Raw genomic sequence first — 27,494 nt, forward strand, 5'->3', positions numbered from 1 at the left:
TGGAGCTCTGGAGGAATACAGAGAGAGTAGGAAAGAACTCAAACGGGGAGTTAGAAGGGCAAAAAGAGGTCACGAGATGTTCTTGGCAGGCAGGATTAAGGAGAATCCTAAGGCATTCTATTCATACGTTAGGAACAAGAGAGTTGTCAGGGAGAAAATCGGACCTCTCAGGGACAAAGGAGGGGAATTATGCTTAGAACCCAAGGGAATAGGGGAGATCCTAAATGAATACTTTGCATCGGTATTCACGAAGGAGAGGGGCGTGTTAACCGGGAGTGTCTCGGAGGGAGGTGTTGACCCGTTAGAGAAAATCTCCATTACAAGAGAGGAAGTGTTAGGAGAGAGATTGGGTAAACTGGGGTTGTTCTCCCTGGAAAGACGGAGAATGAGGGGAGATCTAATAGAGGTGTACAAGATTATGAAGGGTATAGATAGGGTGAACAGTGGGAAGCTTTTTCCCAGGTCGGAGGTGACGATCACGAGGGGTCACGGGCTCAAGGTGAGAGGGGCGAAGTATAACTCAGATATTAGAGGGATGTTTTTTACACAGAGGGTGGTGGGGGCCTGGAATGCGCTGCCAAGTAGGGTGGTGGAGGCAGGCACGCTGACATCGTTTAAGACTTACCTGGATAGTCACATGAGCAGCCTGGGAATGGAGGGATACAAACGATTGGTCTAGTTGGACCAAGGAGCGGCACAGGCTTGGAGGGCCGAAGGGCTTGTTTCCTGTGCTGTACTGTTCTTTGTTCTTTGTTGTTCTTTGACTGCAGGATTCGGTGAAGTAATGGAGCTGCCACGTTGTTGGGAGAGGCCAAGCTCTGTGTTGCCACAGGAGCAATCCCTGTCCATGATGGAAAGTTCTGCTGCAGCCTCCTCAAACTCATTGAGACTGAGGATCATTGCTATCCTTCACCCAATCTGGGCTCACTCATGTTTGATATGTGAGTTTGACCTGAATGGAGACAAAAGGAAGACATATGATCAGAGGGGATGGAGCAGAGATTAGGTGAAACGCATGTCCCCTGTGTGTGGTGTGCCCTATCCAGAGTGACAGAGACTGGAGTATGAGCAAAAAAACAGATAGAATGGTGGTGTTGTTGCTGAGATAATAAGTATTGATATGTGTCCCCTGTGAATGTGTGAGAGTCACCATGATGCCATGATGAGAGTTTAATAGTGGAGGGAGCTGAGAGAGGATTTACCCTGGCAGAGCGGATGAGATCATTCATCCACTTCTTGCACTCCATAGTGCTTTGTGGGTAGGTGACAGCCATGCTGACCACCTGGGATACAGCCTCCCAGGCTGGAGAGGTAAGGTTGGTCTGCTTCTTTGAGTCTTCCCTGGGGTAGAGCATGTGCCTCTGGGCCCAGACTCCTTGAATGAGGGCCTCGAGGGTTTTGGCTATGAAAGCAGGTGCTGCCGCCTCCTTGAGGCTGCTCGCCTTTTGTTTCTGTCTTCCTGACATGTTGGAAGGTTTCCTGAAGATAGGTGGGTTGGAGAGAGCGATTTAAGTGTGCAGGGCTGGTGTTTACAATATCGTGCTGGGAACTTCAAACCCGCCAGCTGATGGCGGGCGAACGAATCAGCTGCCAGGTGATTCAGAGAAGAACTTGCCTGTGCATCATTAATGAGGTTCGAAGTGCAGAATCTGGCGTGGGATCACGTCATTCTGGCCAACAGGAAAGGCACTGCTGGAGTTGCCCGTCACTCCACTTTGTCTCATAAATGGAGAACTCTGCCCTTTTCCTGTGGCTCATCCTGAGGGGTTCAAATTCATGTTGTTGTCATCATGTTGCATTTCTCTGTTTGCTTTATACAAACTTACCACCAATCTTACACACGACTGGTAAACTATACAAAGGTTTGGTTTATTTGAATATACGGTACAAGGTGGCCCATCAGACAGTCTTAATTTATGGATTCAGCAACTAGTACTCAAGAGGACAGCACAGATGCAATTCCTACAGCACACTATACACACACACACACACACACAGACATGCAGCTCACTGCTGTTTACCTGTTGCTCTACATCCTGGCTACTTGCTCATTTCCATTTTCCCTTAAAGTGATATCAGAACACCAATGTGTCAACTTGTCCATTTCCCAGGAAATATACGATATATATGGGAGCACGTGCTTCAGAATTAATTAAGTTGATGAATATGCTGAGGACACAAATCACACCAGTATATACTTTAATGAATGAATAGAAATAAAAATAACACTGGAGTTATTTTCACCTGGACAGTACCCTGGCTTAGTGAATGATCCATTCACTTCTTCAGTTCTTCGACTGGTTAGATGATCACTAGTGATTTGACAGGGGATGGGGTTATGATTAATTAATCTGTGGGGTTTCAACAAGACCATTTGTTGGGCAGCCAAAAATTTTAGGAAATGCTGGTACAATGTGATTGATGGCATAATTTAATCATTTCCTGGGACTATTACAGTGTAAATTGATTATCATGGTGCAAAACTCAAAGAAATTCTCGGCTGGGCATTACAATGTTATTAGTTAGTTGTAGCACAGCTCTGTCAGGCACCAAAAAGTTGAGACCAGTAGCATTAAAATCTAAAATCTGCATTCATCGTAGCAAGCCATTTCAATCTCAGGTTTTTTTTCTCTTCTGTGATCTTTTACAGGTTTTTTCTCACCCTGGAAGAGTTCAAAACAAGTAAGTGCTGCCTTTGGTTCCAGCAGATGTATTGATGTTGCTTTTAAATGGATCAAGTTTTTATTGTTGAATAACAGAGGAAGTTGCTAGTATTCTTTAGATTGTGCTTTTCCAGAAAGAAGATAATGTGTTCTTTTGAATGTTCAGTAATTCTATTTACGATTAATCTTGTTCCCATTCATGCACCAAATCCTAAAGAAAGTTAACAGTGCAGATCCTGAATTATCCATTTGTTAATTTCCCATAGACAGCCACATGTGCATAGAAAAATTGCTTTTACTATTGCATTTCATTTATAGACTGACAGGGGACCTAGCTGATTATAAGGAACTCGTGTAGCATTAGCTTCAAATGTAACTCATTCAGAAAAAATATGTTTGAAGCATTTTCTGAAGATTTGACAACAACCTACGTACCCCTATTAAAATATTTACCAATTTTCTAATGATAAACGATCTAGTTGAATGGTGCAGCATGCTCGAGGGGCCTATTTTCTACTTACCTCTGGTAAAGCGATTATTGATTGTTTCAAATAGATTTTAGATCCAATTGCACAGTACTTGCTGGTGTCAAAAATCTGCTTGCAGCCCATTCGAATCTGAAAATTGTCACTATTTCATTATTTTGAGAAGTGAGTGTACAGTTAAGAATGCAAAGTGCTTGTTAAAATTATATATGAGGCAAATGCGTTTGTTGCATTATTTCTTACCTCATATTCTTAATTTTGTTGGTGCACATAAAAATACAAAGTAAAACAAAATGTAGAAAGCAGTAGAAACATACAGTCAATGCTGGAAATGAAGAACAAGTTGATGAGTAAAAGAGGGTATTCAGGATTTTGAAAACCTCTATCAAATCTCTTAATCTTCTCTGTTCTAAGGAGAAAAACTCCAGTTAAGTCATCTTGATGCTATTCAAGTAAATCTGTTCTACAGCCCCCCCAAAGCATTGACATCCTTCCTGAAGTGTGATGACCAGAAATGAACGCAGTGTTCCAGCTAAGACGAAACTAGTGTTTCATGAATATTTAACATTATTACTTCCTTGCTTTTGTATTCCTCCATTATAGAAGCTAAAGATTTGTTTTTCTTTATTCTTGGGAGATGGGCATCACTGGCAGACCAGAATTCATTGCTCATCCTAACTGTCCTGGATTTGTGTGGTTTGCTCAGCCATTTCCTACAAATGCCAGAGGGCATGTAAGACTCAAACCACATTGCTGTAAGTCTGGTGTCACGTGTGGGCCAGACCAGGAAAGCTCAACAGGTTTCCTTCCCTGAAGAACATTAATTAACCTGACGGGTTTTTATAACAATCAACTTTAGTTATCATGGTGCCCATTTCTGAGACTGGCTTCATGCTCCAGATTTATAAATTGAATTTAAATTCGAGTCACTGCTTAATGGGATTTGAACCCATATCCCCAGAGTTTTAGCCTGGGCCTTTGGATTACTAGCCTAGTGATATTACACTATACCACTATTTCCATCGTTCCTGAGAAGATAATTTAAGGGGTTTGGACTTGATACCTGTTTTTTAAGACACAGCAGAAATCATTATGTTGTTATTGATCAAGATTAGCAGTTTACAATCATGAATAGTTATCACCTGTTCAGTCACTGGACAGAGTAGAGTGTGTCATCTTATTCTTTAACTAGGTAGGTGTTAGGTTCCAGCCAGCATTTATGACCACCTACACAGCCAGATGTCTTCTCCTTGTGTTCTATTTCTCTATTTTACCATTCACAATCCTTCTTTATTCTCCAAAGTGCCAATCATCTGACTCAATGGACAAGATTTTAGTATATTTAAAATGCACCCCCTTACACAGAGTTAAAATTGATCCAAGAGTCTAATTTTTTGTTCACGCCATCTTAAACTCTGGTTTCCTTCTTAACCAGTGTCTTGAGTTCAATTGTACTTAGGCACTTCCTGATCCTATCCAATGTCTTTCAGAGATATCATATTTTTTTGCACTGTTTAGTATGACCTAGCAATCACCCTTTGTTATGACTAGTAGTTTAGTTAATCAATCTTTTACAGATAATCACAATTGCTGATGTGGCTTATGTGATGATATTGTGCTATTTGGATATATTTTATGTTTAAGGTGGGGCTGTTTTTTGTTACAGTGTTTTGTTACAAGAGTTGATTTGTTAGGGAAAACATGCAGCTCAAATGCTGCGAGCAGAGTAATAACTGATTTTAGCTGAGAATGTGTTACTTTGCAGAGTTAATGGGCCTTTTGTTTATTTAGGTTCTCTTGAGATTTTAGACTAGGTATGCAGAGACGTATGAGTTTTGATTAGATTGATTGACAGGGACAGAGTCATGTGGTTAATGGGAGGAGATAAGCTTGCAGGGAAAAAACGATTCATTTTCATTTTAAACCAAGAGCTGTTGCTGCCTGAAGCTGATGGAAGAAAGAAGTGTCTCTCTGGAGAGGCTTTCTGAATGTTCCAGGATTGTTAATCCAGCATATTACAGCGGTGCAGAGGGAGGACAATTCAGAGGGGTCGTGTAACGAGTCACTCTGGGTGGAGCTTAGAAACAGGAAAGGCGCAGTCACTATGTTGGGGGTGTACTACAGGCCCCCCAACAGCCCAGGGGAAGTGGAAGAATGGATATGTCAGGAGATACTGGATAGGTGCAGGAAAAATAGGGTTGTTGTAGTGGGAGACTTCAATTTCCCTGGTATAGACTGGAAATCGCTGAGGGCAGGGACTCTGGATGGGGAGGAATTTGTAAAATGTGTACAGGAGGGTTCGTTGGAACAATATGTAGACAGCCCGACTAGAGAGGGGGCTATACTGGACCTGGTACTGGGGAATGAGCCCGGTCAGGTCTTCAAAGTTTTGGTAGGGGAACATGTGGCAAATAGTGACCACAATTCTGTTAGCTTTAGGATAGTGATGGAAAAGGATGAGTGGTGTCCCAAGGGTAAGGTGTTGGATTGGGGGAAGGCTAACTTTATTGGGATCAGGCAGAAATTGGCAGCTCTTGATTGGGAGAGGCTGTTTGAGGGTAAATCCACATCTGGTATGTGGCAGTCTTTTAAGGAACGGTTGTTAGGGCTACAGGACAAGCATGTGCCTGTAAAAAAGAAGGATAGGAAGGGTAGGATTAGAGAACCGTGGATAACCAGGGAAATTGAGGGACTGGTCAAAAAGAAAAGAGAGGCGTATGTTAGGTCCAAGCAGCTAAAAACGGAGGGAGCTCTGGAGGAGTACAAAGAAAGTAGGAAAGTACTCAAACGGGGAATTAGAAGAGCAAAAAGGGGTCACGAAATGTTCTTGGCAGACAGGATTAAGGAGAATCCCAAGGCATTTTATTCATACGTTAGGAACAAAAGGGTTGTTAGGGAAAAAATCGGACCTCTCAGGGACAAAAGTGGGGACTTATGCTTGGAGCCCAAAGAAGTAGGGGAGATCCTAAATGAATACTTTGCGTCGGTATTCACAAAGGAGAGGGATGTGTTGACTGGGAGTGTCTCTGAGGGGAGTGTTGAACCGTTGGAGAAAATCTCCATTACAAAGGAGGAAGTGTTAGGTGTGTTAGAGAATATAAAGACTGACAAATCCCCAGGGCCTGATGGAATCTATCCAAGGCTGCTCAGGGAGACGAGAGGTGAAATCGTTGGGCCTCTGACGCAAATCTTTGTCTCGTCACTGGACGCAGGTGAGGTCCCAGAGGATTGGAGGATAGCCAATGTGGTCCCGTTATTTAAGAAGGGTAGGAAGGATAACCCGGGTAATTATAGGCCGGTGAGCTTGACGTCCGTGGTGGGGAAGTTGTTGGAGAAGATTCTTAGAGATAGGATGTATGCGCATTTAGAAAGGAATAAACTCATTAACGATAGTCAGCATGGTTTTGTGAGAGGGAGGTCATGCCTCACTAACCTGGTGGTGTTTTTTGAAGAAGTGACCAAAATGGTTGACGAAGGAAGGGCCGTGGATGTTGTCTATATGGACTTTAGTAAAGCGTTTGACAAAGTCCCTCATGGTAGGCTAGTAAAAAAGGTTGGATCTCATGGGATAAAGGGGGAGGTGGCTAGATGGGTGGAGAACTGGCTTGGTCACAGAAGACAGAGGGTGGTAGTGGAAGGGTCTTTTTCCGGCTGGAGGCCTGTGACTAGTGGTGTACCACAGGGCTCTGTATTGGGACCTCTGCTGTTTGTGATTTATATAAATGATCTGGAAGAAGGAGTAACTGGGGTGATCAGTAAGTTTGCGGACGACACAAAACTGGCAGGACTTGCAGATAGTGAGGAACATTGTCAGAGGCTACAGAAGGATATAGATAGGCTGGAAATTTGGGCAAGGAAATGGCAGATGGAGTTCAATCCTGATAAATGCGAAGTGATGCATTTTGGTGGGAATAATGTAGGGAGGAGCTACACGATAAATGGAAGAACCATAAAGGGTGTAGAGACGCAGAGGGACCTGGGTGTGCAAGTCCACAGATCTTTGAAGGTGACGTCACAGGTGGAGAAGGTGGTGAAGAAGGCATATGGCATGCTTGCCTTTATAGGACGGGGCATAGAGTATAAAAGTTGGGGTCTGATGTTGCAGATGTATAGAACGTTGGTTCGGCCGCATTTGGAATACTGCGTCCAGTTCTGGTCGCCACATTACCAGAAGGACGTGGAGGCTTTGGAGAGAGTACAGAGGAGGTTTACCAGGATGTTGCCTGGTATGGAGGGGCTTGGTTATGAGGAGAGATTGGGGAAACTGGGGTTGTTCTCCTTGGAAAGACGGAGGATGAGGGGAGACTTAATAGAGGTGTATAAAATTATGAAAGGCATAGATAGGGTGAACGGTGGGAAGCTTTTCCCCGGGTCGGTGGTGACGTTCACGAGGGGTCGTAGGTTCAAGGTGAAGGGGGGTAGGTTTAACACAGATATCAGAAGGACATATTTTACACAGAGGGTCGTGGGGGCCTGGAATGTGTTGCCGGGCAAGGTGGTGGAGGCGGACACACTGGGAACGTTTAAGACTTATCTAGACAGCTATATGAACGGAGTGGGAATGGAGGGATACAAAAGAGTGGTCTAGTTTGGACCAGGGAGCGGCGCGGGCTAATTGTTCTTTGTTTCTCGTTTCAAGGCTTCATTCTATGATCATCTTGCTGGTGCCAGTACAGAGCGAGACTGCGGATAGTTGGGAACCTGTCTCGGGGGCAGGGAATTCATATGGTGTTCGTGGAAGTGGAAATGAATAGGGTTAGGAAGCATTTTCCGATCAGGGCCAGTGTGATCTCCTGGACTCGTTTCGATCGCCTCAGGGGGTCGGAGAGGAATTTCCCAGATTTTTTTCCCCATATTGGCCCTGGGGTTTTCACTCTGGGTTTTCGCCTCTCCCTGGAGATCACATGGTCTGGAATGGGGGGGTGGGGGTGAGTTAATAGGTTGTGATGAACAAAGCATCGTAGCTGTGAGGGACAGCTCGGTGGATAGGATATTAGTATGTAGATAGGCTGGAAAGTTGGGCGGGGATCCTGGATTCAGGATTCAATCCTGGACCGGGGAGCGGCGCGGGCTTGGAGGGCCGAAGGGCCTGTTCCTGTGCTGTATTGTTCTTTGTTCTTGTTCTTTGTTAACCTAAGTCACAAACAAGTATGTCTGTGTTTTGCTAACTAATTTTAAAGAGGGGTTAAGTCTATAAGAGAAATATTGCTTGATTTGAAGTAATAGTGATAGGTTAGAATTGAAGTTAAGAATTGAATCGTGTCATGTTAGAAGTATTGTTCAATTGTTAAAAGTTAAGCTAATTCATTTATTATAGTTAAACTGCGTATTAAATAAAATTTGTTTTGATAAAAGCTCCCTCGCTTGTCAGTAGAATCACGCCTGGGGTGAAACATCTTATCCTCTCATTAATGCCAAAATAGAAAAATTATTGGGGTCTGGTCTGACTTCATAATATTCCTTGGGGTTTATGATCTGATACCCTAAGATTACATGTTTGAATTAATCATTATGTCTTGAGCACTTCTTAAGATGACCATCATGTCAGTAGATCTTTAAATGCTCCCTTATCCAAACATACGGTTTAGACATTAAAATTATTCATTACTGCATTCTCAAACGTGGAGTCCAATCCTTAGACAGTATATCGGTAAACGTATCAATAAAACAATTACTAGTAAATTAATCCATTATAATCCTGCACCCATATGCTTTTTCTAACCAACCTTCTCAAATGTTCCTGTCATCTTCAAACACACTCCCAGATTTCTCTACTCCTGCACCCACTTTAAAATTGTTTTATTTCATTCATGATGGTTCGCCTCAAACTTCCTCCCAAAATATATCACTTCACACTTCATTGCATTAAATTTTATGTGGCATATTTTGTCCATTTTACCTGTTTGTCAATGTCCTCCTGGGGCTGGATTTTGCTGAACTCCATGTTATCCCCAGTACCCAATCTAAAACGTCTGCTGGGACCCCACCCACAAAAAGCCAGCTGCCCCGAGCCATTTTATGCTCAGTGGGGTGTTAATTGGTTCAGAGCGAGCCTTCTAATTAGATTGGCTGGTAAATCTGTAATCCCAGCATTATCAGCTTTGAACAATGGTCACTGATGGGACTATAGCCAGTCCCCGAAGGCTAAGATGGCGAGACTGAAGGTAAGTCCAGGGTATTGGTGGCAAGGAGGGCGAGGCAATTTGGGAGGCTGGGTTTGAGAGGCTAGGGAGGAGGGTTAAGGGAGGCCTATGACTTTTGATCATTGCCTCCAATGAACACAGGGAACATGCAAAAGTTGTCCCTTCCGCTTGCCTGACACCAACATAGTAAAAGTTGCCAGGCCTTGGTCTACGTAGATAAAATAGCAGCGGGATGGAATGAGACACATAAGTGGCCATTAATTGGCCTTAGTAACACTAAGGGCTGATGCATCCATCGTACCCTTACAAAATTTCAAACAGGTCTGGGTCGGACAGGAAGGCAGCAGGCAGACCGCACAATGCAATTTACAAGCCCTTTGCATCTTCAAACATGCCAGCAGGGAAGTGTAAGATCTATCCTCGGATGTCTGTTACTATCCTCATTGCTGACTACATTTCCAAATTTCATATCATCTGCAAACTTCTCCCCAAGTCTAGATCATTAATATAGGTCAAAAAGAGCTGTGGCCCTAATGCTGACCGCTGGGAATCATCACTGTATATCTCCCTTCAGTCTGAAAAATACCCTTTCATAACTATCTGCTTTTCCCCCTTTGTCTATCTTGTATCCATGCTGCCCAGGTCCCTCTAGTCCTATGGACTATGATGCAAATACCATTTAAAAATCTATATGCACCTTAATCGCACTACCATCATCAACCTTATCTGTTACTTCATCAAAGACCTTGATCAAGTTTGTTAACTAATATTTGCCTTTAATAAATCTGTGCTGATTTGCATTTATTAGCCTGTAATTTTCCAAATGCTAATTAATTACAGGAACCCAGGCCATTTTTCCTGGGACTTGTATTGCTGTTATTCAGTGAAATCACAGCTGGCCGTCAGCCTAACTTCATAAACCCATCCTTTCCCTCTATCTAATAAACCCATCTTTTCCCTCTATCTCATAAACCCATCTTTTCCCTCTAACTCTTAACACCTTGGTTGACAAAAATCTATCAGATCTTTCTTCAATTGCCATTTGCCGAAGAGAGCTCCAAACCTCTGCCACACTAGAAGTGTTTTCCAATTTCACTCCTGATAGGTCCTTCTCTAATTTCTAGAGTATGCTTCCTAGTCCTATACTTCCCAGCCAGCAGAAATTGTTTCATCTACTGTATTTGGAAACTTAAATCAGATCATCCCTGAGTGTCAACAGAAAACTACAGGTAGGGACAGATCATGTGAATATTATATTACAGAACCATAAAGGGTATAGATACGCAGAGGGACCTGGGTGTACAAGTCCACAGGTCCTTGAAGGTGACGTCACAGGTGGAGAAGGTGGTGAAGAAGGCATATGGCATGCTTGCCTTTATAGGACGGGGCATAGAGTATAAAAGTTGGGGTCTAATGTTGCAGATGTATAGAACTTTGGTTCGGCCGCATTTGGAATACTGCGTCCAGTTCTGGTCGCCACACTACCAGAAGGACGTGGAGGCTTTGGAGAGAGTACAGAGGAGGTTTACCAGGATGTTGCCTGGTATGGAGGGGCTTAGTTATGAGGAGAGATTGGGTAAACTGGGGTTGTTCTCCCTGGAAAGACGGAGGATGAGGGGAGACTTAATAGAGGTGTATAAAATTATGAAAGGCATAGATAGGGTGAACGGTGGGAAGTTTTTCCCCAGGTCGGTGGTGATGTTCACGAGGGATCATAGGTTCAAGGTGAAGGGGGGGAGGTTTAACACAGATGTCAGAAGGACGTATTTTACACAGAGGGTGGTGGGGGCCTGGAATGCGCTGCCAGGCAAGGTGGTGGAGGTGGACACACTGGGAACGTTTAAGACTTATCTAGACAGCTATATGAACGGAGTGGGAATGGAGGGATACAAAAGAATGGTCTAGTTTGGACCAGGGAGCGGCACGGGCTTGGAGGGCCGAAGGGCCTGTTCCTGTGCTGTATTGTTCTTTGTTCTTTGTACAGCAAGAACTCATTCAAAAGCCCTAACTAGGAGGAGGAAGCAGGGGGGGTGGTTGTTCCAAGAACAGAAGGTTTAAAAAATCAGGGGTATATGAAGGAGCGGTGGCACAAGATATTGACAGGGAACTTGACTGTCACAGTGTGACAGGCCATGGTAAGAAACGTAAAGAAAAATATGCGACACAGAGCAAATTCAGAGTTGTAAACTACTGTAAAAAAAATCAAAGCCAAATGTACTTTATCTGAATGCACAAAGCATTTGCAACAAGATAATTGAGTTGTTAGCACAGATTGTAACCTATGAGTATGATGTATTGGCTATTACAGAAACATGATTGCAGGGTAACCTGGACTGGGTGCTCAACATTCCAGGTTATACAATATTCCAAAAGAACAGGCCAAAGGGGAAAGGAGGTGGGGTAGCATTGTAATCAAGGAAGGTTTCAGAGCAGCACTGAGTCGTGATATAAAGGCCAGTAGATAGTGATGTAGAATCGGTTTGGGTTGAAATCATGAATATCAGACAAAGGAATCAAGGAGACTCCCAAATTGTGACACCTCAAGAAATCATAAAGAGGGAAATATCAAGGGCATGTTCGAAGGGAACTGATTATTATGGAAGATTTGCACATTGATTGGACAAACCAAACCAGCAAGGATAATGTTAGGGGCTGTTACAATGGTTTTTTTTGGTGTATTTAAAACTATCATTCCCCTCAAGTAGCCAGACAAAGTAACAGAGTGGTTTCAAGATTAACTTTACTATGTCTATAGGACTCTGAATGAAGCCATTCAGACCATTCAGAGTGTAAAATTCAGAAATACAAAGGCAATTAAAGTCTCAGCTTTGAATACAAGTAATTAGCATATACCAATAACAGAATACGAGTTATCGCCATCCAATCAGTTATTAATTAAAGAAACATCATATAAAAGTACAGTTTTTAAAACCAATTACAGTCAACCGACATTTGCTTAATTATAATATCCAATTGACGTGAGGTTTTTACTTGCCTCCATCGAGTATTGTTTTCCCCAATCTTTAGACATTCCAACTGTGTCTAGATATTAGAACATGGATCACTCCCTTGTCTAGTGCATGATTTAAAGGCCGCCTCCCAGCATAGTATCTCTCTCCCTCCTTTATCTGAAGGTCAGGTGCCTGGAGCTAGTTGCTTACTATCCTGTAGTTAAACATTGTATAAGCTTTTGTGATTTGTCTCTGTTAATCCTTTCACTAGACAGTTATTAATGTGGCTATTATTTTCCTCCTTAATTATTAATATGGGTATTAATCACCCTCAGTAACATAGACGAAGAATTTGTGGAGTGCATCAAGGATTGTTTTTTTAGAGCAGTTTCTTGTGGCACGTACTCAGGAACGGGCTATTTTATATTTGATTTTGTGTATTGAAGAAGGATTAATAAGGGATCTTGCGGTTAACGATCCCCTAGGGGGTAGTGACTACAATATGATAAAATTACAGATATAGTTTGAGGGTGAATGCCATCGGTCCATAACTAGTGTTTTCCAACTTAAATAAGGGCAATTATAATGGTATGAGGGAGGAGTTGCCTAAGGTGAACTGGGTAAACAAGCTAAGGTACAGGTGGAGACAGATATTCAAACAACTGGTCCAAAATGCTCAGCAGGAGTTCATCCCAATCAAAAAGAGGGATTCCATGAGAAAGAGGCAAAATCCCTGGTTAACACAGGAGGTCAAGGATAATGTTAAATTGAAAAGCAGGATATACAAAGTGGCAAGGGATAGTGGTAGTCCAGAGGACTGGGAAGTTTTTAGGATCCAGCAGCAAATGGCTAAAAAGCTCAGAAGAAGGGATAAAATGAATTTTGAGAGAAAACATGCATGCAGCATAAAAAATAAATTGTAAGAGTTTCTATGGATACGTAAATAGGAAGCAGGCGGCTAAGATAAATGTGGGACCTCTACTGAACAGCAAACAAAGAAATGGTGGATATGCTATTAACAAAATTCCATTAGTCTTCACCACGGAATACATTGCAAATATCCCTAAATTATCAGATGGGCTGATTTCAAATAACATGGTAGAACTTACAAAAATCCCAATTATAAGAGATAGAGTATTAGGGGAACTCAAGGGGCTAAAGGTGGACAAGTTGCTCGGACCCGGTGAACTACATGCTAGGGTTTTAATGGAAGTGATTACAGAGATAGTGGACCTATTGGTGGAAATTTTTTGTAACTCGCTAAATTCCAGGAGGGTACCAGAAGATTGGAAAACAGCCAATGTGATGCCCTTGTTCAAAAAGGAAGAAAAACAGAAGGCAGGGAACTGTAGGCCAGTTTAACATCTATTATTGGCAAAATGCTGGTGTCAATAATCAAAGAGGAAATTGCTAATTATTTAGGAAAGCTGAATATAATCATACCTCGTCAACATAGTTTTATGAAAGGGAAATCATGTTTGGCAAATTGCTCGAATTCTTTGAGGATACAACAGAGAGAATAGATAGAGGGAAACCTGTGGATGTAGTATATTTAGATTTCCAAATAGCATTTGACAAGGTGCCACATAAGAGGCTGGTGCATAAGTGTAAGCCCATGGCATTGGAGAAAGTGTGTTATGTATTGAAAGCTGGCTGTCAGATAGAAGTCATGATGTGAAGAGGCCGTCGTTGGACTGGGGTAAACACAGTAAGAGTTTTAACAACTCCAGGTTAAAGCCCAACAGGTTTATTTGGTAGCAAATGCCATTAGCTTTCGGAGCGCTGCTCCTTTATCAGATGGAGTGGATATCTGAGCAGATATCCACTCCATCTGACGAAGGAGCAGCGTTCCAAAAGCTAATGGCATTTGCTACCAAATAAACCTGTTGGACTTTAACCTGGTGTTGTTAAAACTCTTACTGTGTCAGATAGAAAACAGAGAGTTGGAATAAATGGGTCCTTTTCAGAGTGGAAAGATGTAACTAGTGGACCGCACAGATCAGTTCTTGCTCTGCAATTGTTCACATTACATTAATGACCTGGAGGAAGGAATGTAAGGTTTCCAAATTTGCTGATGATACGAAGATAGGTGAAAGGGCAGGTTGTGATGAGGATATTGTGATTCAGCAATGGGATATAGATTGGGTGACTGGGTGAAAATGTAGCAAATGGAGTTTAAGGTGGGGGAAATGTGAGGTTATGCAGTTTGATCAAAAGGCACAGTATTATCTAAATGGAGAGAGACTGCAGGTGAGTGAAGTGCAGAGGCATCTAGGTGTTGTGTGCATGAATCACAAAAGCTAGCAAGCAGGCCCAAGAAGTAATTAGGAAGGCAAATGGCATTTTGGCCTTTATTGCAAAGGGGTTGGAGCTTAAAAATAGGGAGGTTTTGTTGCAATTGTGCAAGGTTTTGGTGAGGCCTCACCTGGAATACTGCATACAGGTTTGGTCCCCTTACCTTAAAAAGGATATAGCAACATTGGAGGCTGTCCAAAGAAGATTCACCAGGCTAATTCCTGGGATGAAAGAGTTGTCCAATTAAGAGAGAATCAATAGTCTGGGTCTGTGCTCCTTGGAGTTTTGAAGAGTGAGGTGTGTCCTTATTCAAATGTGTAAGAACCTTAGGGCGCTTGATAGGGTAGATGGTGAGATGTTTTCATTAGTGGGAGAGTCTCGAACAAGGGGACATGGCTAGAAGACAAAGGGTTGGTTATTTAAAACTGAGGTAGGTAGAAACTTTTTCTCGCAGAGGGTGGTGAATCTCTGGAATTCTGTGCCCCAAAGGGTAGTGGGAGGCTGGACCATTAGAAGAATGTAAAGTGGAGTGGAACTGGCACAGAAAAGGAACTGAGGCTGGCACAGATCAGCCATGATCATACTGAATGGCAGCGCAGGTTTAAAGGACCCGGTGGCCTACTCCTGTGCATACTTCTTCAGTTTTTAGCCTTTTAAATTCTAAGGAATGCAGCCTAGTTTGTTTTATCTGTCCTCATAATTTAACCTTTGGAGTTTAGGTATCATTCCAGTAAATCTATGCTGCACTCTGTCCAAGAAGAACATACCCTTCCTAAGGTGCGGTGCCCACAACTGCTCATAATCCTCCAAATCTCTTTTATTAGCCTGGATTATCGCCTCTAAAGGTTTTGCCACTGGCATTAGACTCACTGACCAGTAGTGGCTGGGTTTTGGCTCTCTTTTTAAAACAGGCCTGTCACATTTTCAATCCTCCAGTCCCTTGGCACCATTCCCATATCCGAGGAAAATTGGAAGATTGTGGCCAGAGTCTCCACAATTTCCACTCTTGCTACCTTCAGTAACACATCCATCCAAACTAGGTAACTGTTTTACTTTGAGGACTAACATCCTTTTAAGTACATCCTTTTTATCTATTTTTAACCTACCGCACATCACTACTGCCTCCTCCTTACCCCTGCTGCTTTGGCAGCTTCCTCTCCTCGAGTGAAGACAGATGCAAAGTGCTTATTTAGTCCCTCACTCATTTCCTCTGCCTCCACAAGAAAATCTCTGATTCTCAGTCCTTATTTTTATACAACTAGACTATTTTTTTTACAAAACACTTGATTTAAAAAATCCTGTTCACTGCTATGTGAGGTGGGCAGCCTGTCACAAATTTGCACCTATTTTGCAAATTTGCTCATTCAGAATACAAATTAATCTTACTGTTCCAGAGTACTCTCCTGTCCTTACTCCTGTTTGAAATTTAATTCACATGAGGTGAAGTTTCAGAGAGTCGCCAGTGAAATGGGGAGTTTTGTCGAGTGCGATAAGTTCAGCCTGTAACCAACAATGGAGGGATCCTTGTCTAGTATGAGGTCTGTAAATGTGCCAAATAAGGGAGAGGTAAGTAAGTGTGGCCAAGAGAGAAAGATAAAGGGGGAAAGGAGTAAATTTGGTGAAGTGGGAAGGAGAGAGGTAAATGTACCCAGCTCCAAGTGAGGCGGGTAGTAAATTTACTCAGTAGGAAAAAGATGTTATGAATGAGTTACGGTGACCAGCTTCCTTTTTGCTATTACTGTTTGAAGTCTGGGTTTTTTTTTGAAACAGAATGGAATTTTGGGAAAACATGAGGCGCTTCTGCTTTGGACTTTTCCTGGTTTATCTTATGGGGGGGGGGATTTTCCACTCTCACTTTTGGGGGCTGGATCGGGGGCAGGAAATCCTTTGGGAGTCTCAGGATGTGTATTACGCCGTTGGGATTTCCTGTTGCGATTGTCTCCGCCCCTGCCAATGACGTAATGGGTATCCCGGCTTTGAACATTGGAATCCAATTTGAATATATTTAAATATAATTATCAAGCTTTTATCCCCCTGCCTTCTCATTAAATTGTCCATTCATGTCAATCATGACAGTTCCCCATGACATGCACCTCGTAAGCAGAACCCACTAGAAGCGCAGAGGTGGCTACAGCCCCCAGGGGGAGAGCATTATGCAATCAACCTACCCATGGGCCTCATAGAGTACAAACTCCCCTATTAAGCAAGTGGAGGCTTGCCCAATAGGGAAGGAGCAGCAGGGGAGTTTAAAACCAGTAACCACAGGAGTGGTACTTTGTGCACATTGTGAATAAAGGGTGATGGTGATAGAAGACTGGCCTTGGCGAGATTATTACATTGGTGACGAGGGGTAAAACAAATATTTTTCATTCCTCTGGACAACCTTTCCTGTTGGCACAAGTAATACCCCGGTAAGAAAAATGCCTCTTTATGGTAAACTTGAAGTCTATGATGCAAGCAGAGAAGACTGGGCCCAATACGCAGAACACATGTGTTATTCTTTTTGGGCTAACAATATTAAAGAGGATGAGAAGCCGAGTAGTCCTATTGGCATGCGGGGTCCCAACCTTCAATATAATAAAAAGCCTGTCCTACCCGATGCTCCTTACCCCAAAACCTTTAATGAATTGGTGGACTTAGTTAAAGGCCATTATGACCCGAAACCTTCCATTACACTCCAGTGATACCACTTTAACATGGAAAGATGAACACCTGGGGAATCTGTCACTAAATGTCTGACGAAAATTGGCAGAGCACTGTGAATTCGGGCCACCCTTGCATGAGATGTTGCAAGATAGACCTGTCTGTGGTATTAAGAATGTCACAGTCCAAAAGAAATTATTGGCAGAACTCAATTTGGATCTAAAGAAGGCCATTGAGACAGCTCTATCATTGGAGAATGCAGAGAAAGGAATTCAGGAACTACAAGGGATGTCAGCTAGCAATGTCCTCCTATTGGGGAGGAGGAGCCTCATGCAACATCCATCCCTCAGCTGATCAGTAAAATATCACAGAATCCCTTAAACAGCAGAGCCCAAATCACATCATCAGGCAGCCAAGGAAGGGCAGGAGGACCGCCTTCAGACACCTCGGGAGCATATTCCAGAAGGTTGTAGATGCCATTTGGTGGACAATTGCAAGTTCTGCAGTAGACCACAACTGAGGCAAAAGTATAGGGACAGTTAAAACACATGCTGTTTCAAAAAGATGTCAAAGCCAGTACTGACAGTACCTTGCAGGTATGCCCATTACCAGAAATAGGGACAAAGCAATTAAATCCACGACAAAGGTTGCCCCAATAATGGTGGAGTTGTTAGAAAATTACCATCCATTAAAAATGGAAGTGGATACGGGGACTGCGGTCTCCATTATCAGAGAGCAGACTTATGATCGCCTCCGGGCTGGTGTACAGCTCGTGAGCTTAGAAAACACAAAGGCCAGGCTGCCTACTTACATGGGGAATCATTACAGATAAAGGGCACAACAGCGACCCTAGAGACTTACAGGCAGCAGTCAGCTCGACTTCCACTCATCATTGTACGGGGACAAGGGCCTAACCTCATGGGCAGAGATTGGCTCCAGCACATCAGATTGAACTGACTGGAGATCTCCAGGGTGAAATGGGGAAATTGTTTGAAGTCATCAGTAAATACCCTGAAGTTTTCCAGGAAGGACTTGGAAAAATAAGAGGAGCCAAAGCTAAGATCTACATTGATCCCGATGCTATGTCTAAGTATTTTAGAGCTATTGGAAAAAGTAGAATCAGAACTGGAAAGCGTTGAAAAGCTTGGCATAAGACCCATACAATTCACTGGGTGGGCCGCACCTATTGTTCCTATCCTCAAGCCGGATAGGTTTACCCACCTTTGTGGGAGATTATAAGCTTAGCATCAACTGCTTCACACTCCCAGATGCAGTCCAGCCTACAAGTGACCCTAGGCCGATCACCAAGCAACAGAAAAGGCCCTTCCGTGGTGGGGGTGCGGGGGAAGAATTAGAATTGAGGTAGGAGGGATGTTATGATGGCCACAGGGATCTTCAATAGATCTCCCTGTGGGCCTCATAGATTAAGCAAGTGGAGGCTCGCCCAATAGGGAAGGAGCAGCGGGGAGTTTAAAACCAACTGGCTTTACTCAGACCAGCAGTCAAAGGACTCCGGAGCTTGACCTGTGCACTAGCCACAGGAGTGGTACATTATACGCATTGTAAATAAATGGTGTTGCTGACGGAAAACTGGCTTCAGGGAGATTATTGCAGGGAGGTTCTGTTTTTATTTTTAAAAATCTTTTAAAAACCTAAGTTGCTGGTGCCGCCAGCATGATGTCGTGGGACCCACCCCTTAACTTTTTTGACTAAGAGGCTAATAACATGGCAGAAGAGGCCACCCTTGGGGTTGGCAGCTTCCACCCTGTTTTTCACGTCTGTAAAAAAAAAGTCAAATTTCCACCCAATGGATGGGAATCTTGTTTGCCACACCCCCACTGCCAATGAGAATTAAGAATGTGGCGCTCAGCCAAAACTTCATTCACTGCACTGACATCGGGGAATCCCAGCCCAGGTGAGGTCAGAGGTTTCCAATGTATGACTTAAAATTACAGAGTGAGAGAGGGTGAGTTGAGACATCAAGATGGGGCTAAGTTCAAACACAGAAGTTCAACATACAGGAGGACAAAAGTTTAGAAGATAGTGAAATTTAAACATGACACAAAGGTAAGTTAGAAAAATTGGCAGTGAGAGAAGTAGAAGGAATTTTTGATGCGCAGTGAGGGAGAGAACCAGACAGGCACAGGATATACTCGCTATGAGAGAACACCGGATGACCATGAGCTAGGGATTGATTTTGCTCATTTATTTCTTGTGAAAGTACCACCCATTAGGGTAGGTTTACAAAGCATAAAATAAAATTTTCTTCCATAGCTTTAGATTTTGTCCAGCAAAAGTAGGTATGTACAGTCTACAGTGGCCCCTGTTGCAGCACATAAATGCTTTCCTGGTCTTCTAGATTGTGATGTGGAGATGCCAGCGTTGGATTGGGGTGAACACAATAAGAAGTCTCACACCAGGTTAAAGTCCAACAGGTTTATTTGGTAGCAAATGCCATAAGCTTTCGGAGCGCTGCTCCTTCGTCAGATGGAGTGGAAATGTGCTCTCAAACAGTGCACAGAGACACAAAAAATCAAGTTACAGAATACTGATTAGAATGCAAATCCCTACAGCCAGCTAGGTCTTAAAGGTACAGACAATATGGGTGGAGGGAGCATTAAACACAGGTTAAAGAGAGATTGTAGACAGACTGAATGCAAGTCCCAGCATTACTATTCAGCTGGATCAACCAAAACTGGCTTTAAAAGTTAGTTTTGATCCTCTTGGAGAGGATGGGGAAGGGATTATTTGCATTAAAAAGTTAGGATTTCCTAAACTGTCAGCAAAGTAACAGCAATGTAAATCTGTGTTTCTTTGTAGTGACGTTGTCATCTTGCAGGATATTAATGTTATAATCATCAATGCAGTTCTTCTCCTGTTACATATTCAAATGAAAAGTTTAGTTACATTTTAATTTATAAAGACAAATTTCTGATCACATTCTCTTCAAATTAATTCAGATTTGCTACACAGTGTTAAAGTAAAGCATCAAAATCCCAATTTTACATTTGCACTGGTACCAACTTATTGTGGCATTGATAGTGTTGAAATAGCGTTTAATGCAGACATTTTTTAAAAATTGGTTACAGGCTGGATATTATGCTTATTGGTTTGAAGAGGGCAGAACTTGTATACTGAATGTCAATTGTCACTCCTGGTCCTATCAATTATACACTAAGTATTTTAAAAATTATATGATTGATGACCCAGGAGTAACAATTAATGTATCCTCTAGCTATGTAAATAAGATAACACTGTACAAAAGAATTAGTCAACAAACCATTCCAGCCATTTAAAAAGCAAGCCCTGTCCAAAAAACGAAACCTTTAGGGAAAGGTCACTCAACTGCCACTCTCTTGATTTTCCCCCCTAGTGTTGCTGAATAAAATGGCAGCTAGATGCTGCAGTGTGCCTGGAACCACATTATCCCAGAATTTAAATATTTAACAGACAACACTGGCTAATATTGTCCATACTGATATAAAAAATCGTTCAGAGACAGGTTCTTTTCAGTCAGTGCGCATAGGGTCTGTTATTGCATATAACACTTAGCCCAGCCTCATTATTTTGAGTTCCATTTCCTGAAGGTTCTCTAATAATGTCTTAGTGGATATTTCCAAAATAGATGTACAGTGAGAAGACTACATAAGCTGTCTCTAGATTGTTAGCCTGTTAAATGTCTTGTATATAACTCTACAATACAGCAGTTACACAGAAAATATTTTTTGTGTGCTACCCACTAGATTATAATTTAGATTTATGGCTTGTTTACCATGATATTTCATTGTAGTGGATGGTAAGAAGAAAATATTTTAGAGACTTTATTTTGTAAGAAGGTATGGGTGGGATTCTCTACAAGGATGTAGCCTAGTAGCATAGAAGTAAATTATTTGCTTATATCAAAAGTCAGAAAGACACTTCTGGTTGTTTACTTAGCTCAAAGGCACAATGTCAATTGATTTACTTTTAAGCTTCAAGATTCTGCACCAACGCTGTGATCATTCACACAATGCCTGACTGAAATGAAAATGTCCGTCAAACGTCTGACATGTCACCACAGAGAGGGAGCAAAGAAAAAGCACTTAGGCTCGGTGTCATCCTCGGTCTGGAGTGCTCAATCACGTCACTATTGACACAACCTAGAAAGTAGCTTGCCCCCTTTAGACTTGGGAAGCAGAAGTTTAATAACAAAATTTGCAGATGACATTAAATTGGCGGTATAGTACAGTTAATACTGAAGAAGACTATTACAAAACACAAGATGATGATGCAGAGTGGGCGTGTAAATGGAAAATGAACTTCAATATAGACAAGTGTGAAGTGTTGCATTTTTTACAAGGAATGATGAGGCCATCTACTCCTTAGAAATTAAGAATCTAAATGGGATAGAGTTGCAAAGGAATCTACCGGTGCAGATTCATAAATCATTAAAAAGGGCAGCACAGGTTAGCAAAGTCTTTAAAATAAATGCGAAGCACTCGGATTCACTTCTAGAAGAATAGAATTGAAAAGCAGAGAAATTATGTTAAACTTATATGAAACTTTGATTTAGAGTGCACTTAGAGCGCTTAGCCCAGTTCTGGCCTTCAGATCACAAAAACAATATTGAAGCACTAGAGATAATGCAAAAAGGGAAAGGACTGAGCAAGCTTGAGGTTCTTCTTATTAGAAAGGAGAAAATTTGGATATGGCCTGATTGAGATCTTTAAAATAATGATGAGGTTTCATTGGATAAATGTGAAGAACATCAAATGTCCAAAACTAATGGCCATATATTCAAAACAATCACTGATAAATACAGTAAGGAATTCAAGAGAAACACCTTTGCTCAGAGATTAGTGAGAAGTGGGCGGCACGGTAGTACAGTGGTTAGCACTGCTGCTTCACAGCTCCAGGGACCTGGGTTCGATTCCCGGCTTGGGTCACTGTCTGTGTGGAGTTTGCACATTCTCCTCGTGTCTGCGTGGGTTTCCTCCGGGTGCTCCGGTTTCCTCCCACAGTTCAAAGATGTGCGGGTTAGGTTGATTGGCCGTGCTAAAATTGCCCTTAGTGTCCTGGGATGCGTAGGTTAGAGGGATTAGTGGGTAAATATGTAGGGATATGGGGGTAGGGCCTGGGTGGGATTGTGGTCGGTGCAGACTCGATGGGCCGAATGACCTCTTTCTGTGCTATAGGGCTTCTAAGATGATTCTAAGAGAATGTGAAACAAAAACAGAAAATGCTGGAAAATCTCAGCGGTCTGACAGCATTTGTGGGGAGATAATAGAGAGTGAACGTTTCGAGTGAACGTTTCGAGAGCTCTGACGAAAGGTCATTTTGACTCAAAACATTGGCTCTATTCTGAGATTTTCCAGCATTTTCTGTTTTTGTTTCAGATTCCAGCATTCACAGTTTTTTGCTTTTATCTTAGTGAGAATGTGAAATTCGTTACTACATGGAGTGGTTGAGGCAAATGGCATAAGCACAGAAGGGAGAAAGGAGTAGAAGGAATATTTATTGGATAGGACAAAATAAGGTGGGAGGAGCTTCATGTGAACCATAAACACTGGCATACCTTTTGAGCTGAATGTCATTTTTGTGTGTTGTAAAGTTCTATATAAATCATTTGACATGAATGAGGTTTGGGGATGACTGACATCATTGAACCATTAATCAGCAAGTATCCATATTCAGTTTGGAAGAAAATAGACAAAGAGCAGTTTAAACTTGAGCTGCAATTTTTTAAACATCTTTTTATTCGTTTCAGACTTTAGATAGATGGGAAAATCAGGGCAGCCCTCAGGCAAACTTCTCAGCACAGCACCTACCACAGAGTCTCCCCTTTCCACCTAATGTCCACAGGGCTTCTTTCCCTGACTCTTCTGATGGATTTGATCAAAGGAAACCTGATCCATATGAAGTGTATGAGAAGTCAAGAGCTATCTATGAGAGTAGGCGTAAGTAAAATCCTTGCCTTTTTTCATCACTGGAAAAATTATTCTATTTATAAAACTATTAATGACTGACTCCCGGCTGTTTGACCACCTCCTGATAACATTTTCTGTTGTCATATCTTCTTTAAATGGAGTAGACATAGAATAACCTCTTACAAATTCAATTGATTTACAGTCTGACGTACAATAACATATTTATCACAGCAATTTGGTTAATTTTATATGTTTAAAAATACAATTTATAAAATGGTTTGATTTATTTAAATATCTAGATGTATACTAATCTATTTCTTGAATAACTACCAATAAATGTACAGTGCGCTTTGAAAAAAAATGTAAAAGTAAGGCATTCCATTTTAATATATATAACAACATTTATCACAGATGACAGAAATGTCAGAATCTTTTTATTAACCATCTGTATAGGTTTAGTGAACCATTTTCGTAATACGAGTAGAGTGTAAAATAATTTTCTTACAAACAGTACATTGATACATTGAGTAACTCTTCCTGAACAATTTCTAAGTGGTCCTCTGATGGTAAAATCCAATGCAGAGGGATACTTGAGTAACTATTGGCAACATGAAATGTCTCTACATGAATGCATAGTTTTGCTTAATTCCACATTTTCCTGTACAGAGCAAATGCCGCCAAGGACCACATATCGGGCTGATTCTTCTGGCAAGTACTTTAGCATTCATCATTCTGTGGCTTAAATGTAGCTTCCATTTGTCTGGATATTGTGATTGTCTAATCCGTTGTCTGGTTACAGCCAACTATTTCTGCATGATCATTTACTTTCTCGTCTTGTCTTTTATTCTAACAACAGATCTAAAGCACTGTAAATAACAGCAGCAACAACAGAGAAGCCTTAACGAATCATTTTACTCATTTGGACAAATTTCATATCTAGTTGATGAAAAGCTTCAATTTTCCGCAATGACTTAATGAGGCAGGAGTAAAATTGCACTCAATGCACACAATTTATTCGTCACAAATCTGATGTCTGGTGTTTAAACAGTGGTGAAATGTGTCAGAATTATGCCAGTTTTCAACTGGTTATTTAGTAAAACAGCCAAAAGCATTACACTAATGCTCTATGCTAATGATTTGACACACCAAAGACAATGGCATTCTTTACTTACTGGCTACATTATACAACATTTTTTGGGATATCTGAATTTATTGGATTATCATTGACCCGTAAAAGTTGGTGGTGAGGTAAATGAAGATGCCAGACTTCAATGGTGCTGGAATTGAGCAGATTGGCTCCAGTGTTTTCAATGTACAATGAACGTGGTGCTGAATTGAATGTTAGATTCATAGAGTATTGAAAATTGGCACAGCTATATACCTCAAAACTCAACCATACAGATTTCTTGACTTGGAACACTGATGCATTAATCAACTCATTGCAACATCCCAGAATCCAGTCCATGGATTGTGAGATCATGACACCCAAAAACCTGTCCTATATATTTACGATGTGGAGATGCCGGCGTTGGACTGGGGTGAACACAGTAAGAAGTCTCACAACGCCAGGTTCAATTCCAACAGGTTTATTTGGTAGCAATGGTATTTATGGTATTTGCTACCAAATAAACCTGTTGGACTTTAACCTGGTGTTGTGAGACTTCTTACTATATATTTACCACAGGCTTCTAGACATGTTTTCTCTTTTCATTTTATGACCCAATCTGTCTAATTTAATAAGAAGACGTAAATGAATGAATTAGACACCAGAAACTGCTTGCTGCAAAAATTCACACTACCATTCTGTACCCAGTTTCATAGAACATAGAACATAGAAAGTCACAGCACAAACAGGCCCTTCGGCCCACAAGTTGCGCCGATCACATCCCCACCTCTAGGCCTATCTATAGCCCTCAATCCCATTAAATCCCATGTACTCATCCAGAAGTCTCTTAAAAGACCCCAACGAGTTTGCCTCCACCACCACCGACGTCAGCCGATTCCACTCACCCACCACCCTCTGAGTGAAAAACTTACCCCTGACATCCCCCCTGTACCTACCCCCCAGCACCTTAAACCTGTGTCCTCTCGTAGCAACCATTTCAGCCCTTGGAAATAGCCTCTGAGAGTCCACCCTATCCAGACCCCTCAACATCTTGTAAACCTCTATCAGGTCACCTCTCATCCTTCGTCTCTCCAGGGAGAAGAGACCAAGCTCCCTCAACCTATCCTCATAAGGCATGCCCCCCAATCCAGGCAACATCCTTGTAAATCTCCTCTGCACCCTTTCAATGGCTTCAACATCTTTCCTGTAATGAGGTGACCAGAACTGCGCGCAGTACTCCAAGTGGGGTCTAACCAGGGTCCTATAAAGCTGCAGCATTATCTCCCGACTCCTAAACTCAATCCCTCGATTAATGAAGGCTAGTACGCCATACGCCTTCTTGACCGCATCCTCCACCTGCGAGGCCGATTTAAGAGTCCTATGGACCCGGACCCCAAGGTCCTTCTGATCCTCTACACTGCTAAGAATGGTACCCTTCATTTTATACTGCTGCTCCATCCCATTGGATCTGCCAAAATGGATCACTACACACTTATCCGGGTTGAAGTCCATCTGCCACTTCTCCGCCCAGTCTTGCATTCTATCTATGTCTCGCTGCAACTTCTGACATCCCTCCAAACTATCCACAACACCACCTACCTTGGTGTCGTCAGCAAACTTACCAACCCATCCCTCCACTTCCTCATCCAGGTCATTTATGAAAATGACAAACAGCAAGGGTCCCAGAACAGATCCCTGGGGCACTCCACTGGTCACTGACCTCCATGCAGAGAAAGACCCCTCCACAGCCACTCTCTGCCTTCTGCAGGCAAGCCAGTTCTGGATCCACAAGGCAACAGCCCCTTGGATCCCATGCCCTCTCACTTTCTCAAGAAGTCTTGCATGGGGGACCTTATCGAACGCTTTGCTGAAGTCCATATAGACCACATCCACCGCTCTTCCTTCGTCAATGTGCTTGGTCACATTTTCAAAGAACTCAACCAGGCTCGTAAGGCACGACCTGCCCCTGACAAAGCCGTGCTGACTACTTTTGATCATACTAAACTTCTCTAGATGATCATAAATCCTGTCTCTCAGGATCCTCTCCATCAACTTACCAACCACTGAGGTTAGACTCACCGGTCGGTAATTTCCCGGGCTGTCCCTGTTCCCTTTCTTGAATATAGGGACCACATCCGCAATCCTCCAATCCTCCGGAACCTCTCCCGTCTCCATCGACGATGCAAAGATCATCGCCAAAGGCTCCGCAATCTCCTCCCTCGCCTCCCACAGTAACCTGGGGTACATCCCATCCGGTCCCGGCGACTTACCAACCTTGATGCCATTCAATAGTTCCAACACATCCTCTTTCTTTATGTCCACATGCTCGATCCTTTCTGTCCTCCGCAATCCAGCAGTACAACCACCCAGATCCCTTTCCACCGTGAATACCGAGGTAAAGTATTCATTAAGCAGCTCCGCCATTTCTAACGGTTCCGCACAAACTTTTCCCCCTTCACCTTTTAAGGGTCCTATGCCTTCACATCTCATCCTTTTACTCTTGACATATTTGTAGAAAGCCTTGGGATTCTCCTTAATCTTACCCGCCAAGGTCTTCTCATGACCCCTTCTCGCTCTCCTAATTTCCTTCTTAAGCTCCTTCCTACATCGCGTATACTCCTCTAAATCCTTAACACCTCCTAGCTCTCTGAACCTTCTGTACGCCTCTCTTTTCTTATTCACCAGGTTCATCACAACCTTCGTGCACCACGGTTCCCGTACCCTACCAACACCCCCCTGTCTCATCGGAACGTTGTCATGCAGAGCTCCAGACAAACATTCCTTGAAAATCCTCCACTTTCCTTCGGTACTTTTCCCCAAGAATGCCTCCTTCCAATTTACCCGTCTAATTTCCTCCCTGATGACACCGTATTTCCCTTTACTCCAGAGAAACACTTTCCTAGCCTGCCTGACCCTATCTCTTTCCAATGCTATCGTGAAGGAGATAGAATTATGATCGCTATCCCCAAGATGCTCACCCACCGAGAGATCCTCCACCTGTCCAGGTTCATTAGCCAGCACCAGATCAAGAACAGCCTCTCCTCTAGTAGGCTTATCCACATACTGTGTCAGGAAACTCTCCTGGACACACCTAACAAACTCCTCTCCATCCAAACCCCTAGCCCTAGGGATATTCCAATCTATGTTTGGGAAATTAAAATCTCCCATCACGACAACTCTGTTATTCCTACATCTCTCCAGGATCTGTTTCCCCATCTGCTCCTCAACATCTCTGTTACTATTGGGCGGCCTATAGAAAACACCCAGCAAAGTTACCGACCCCTTCCTGTTCCTAACCTCCAC

The 27,494-nt window shown here is 42.5% G+C and overlaps 1 protein-coding gene across 1 annotated transcript in view; it reads left to right on the forward strand.

The window, feature by feature from the left end:
• The window catches only part of magi2a (membrane associated guanylate kinase, WW and PDZ domain containing 2a), a 725,408-nt gene that overhangs the window by 615,532 nt on the left and 82,382 nt on the right, over nucleotides 1-27,494 (forward strand). The window contains exons 13-15 of the mRNA XM_078235593.1: nucleotides 2,651-2,682; nucleotides 22,927-23,116; nucleotides 23,753-23,794. Coding sequence (XP_078091719.1) covers nucleotides 2,651-2,682; nucleotides 22,927-23,116; nucleotides 23,753-23,794 — 264 coding nt within the window. The remainder of the gene's footprint in view (nucleotides 1-2,650; nucleotides 2,683-22,926; nucleotides 23,117-23,752; nucleotides 23,795-27,494) is intronic.

Source organism: Mustelus asterias, chromosome 19 (assembly GCF_964213995.1).
Source record: "Mustelus asterias chromosome 19, sMusAst1.hap1.1, whole genome shotgun sequence".
Classification (NCBI taxonomy): Eukaryota; Metazoa; Chordata; class Chondrichthyes; order Carcharhiniformes; family Triakidae; genus Mustelus; species Mustelus asterias.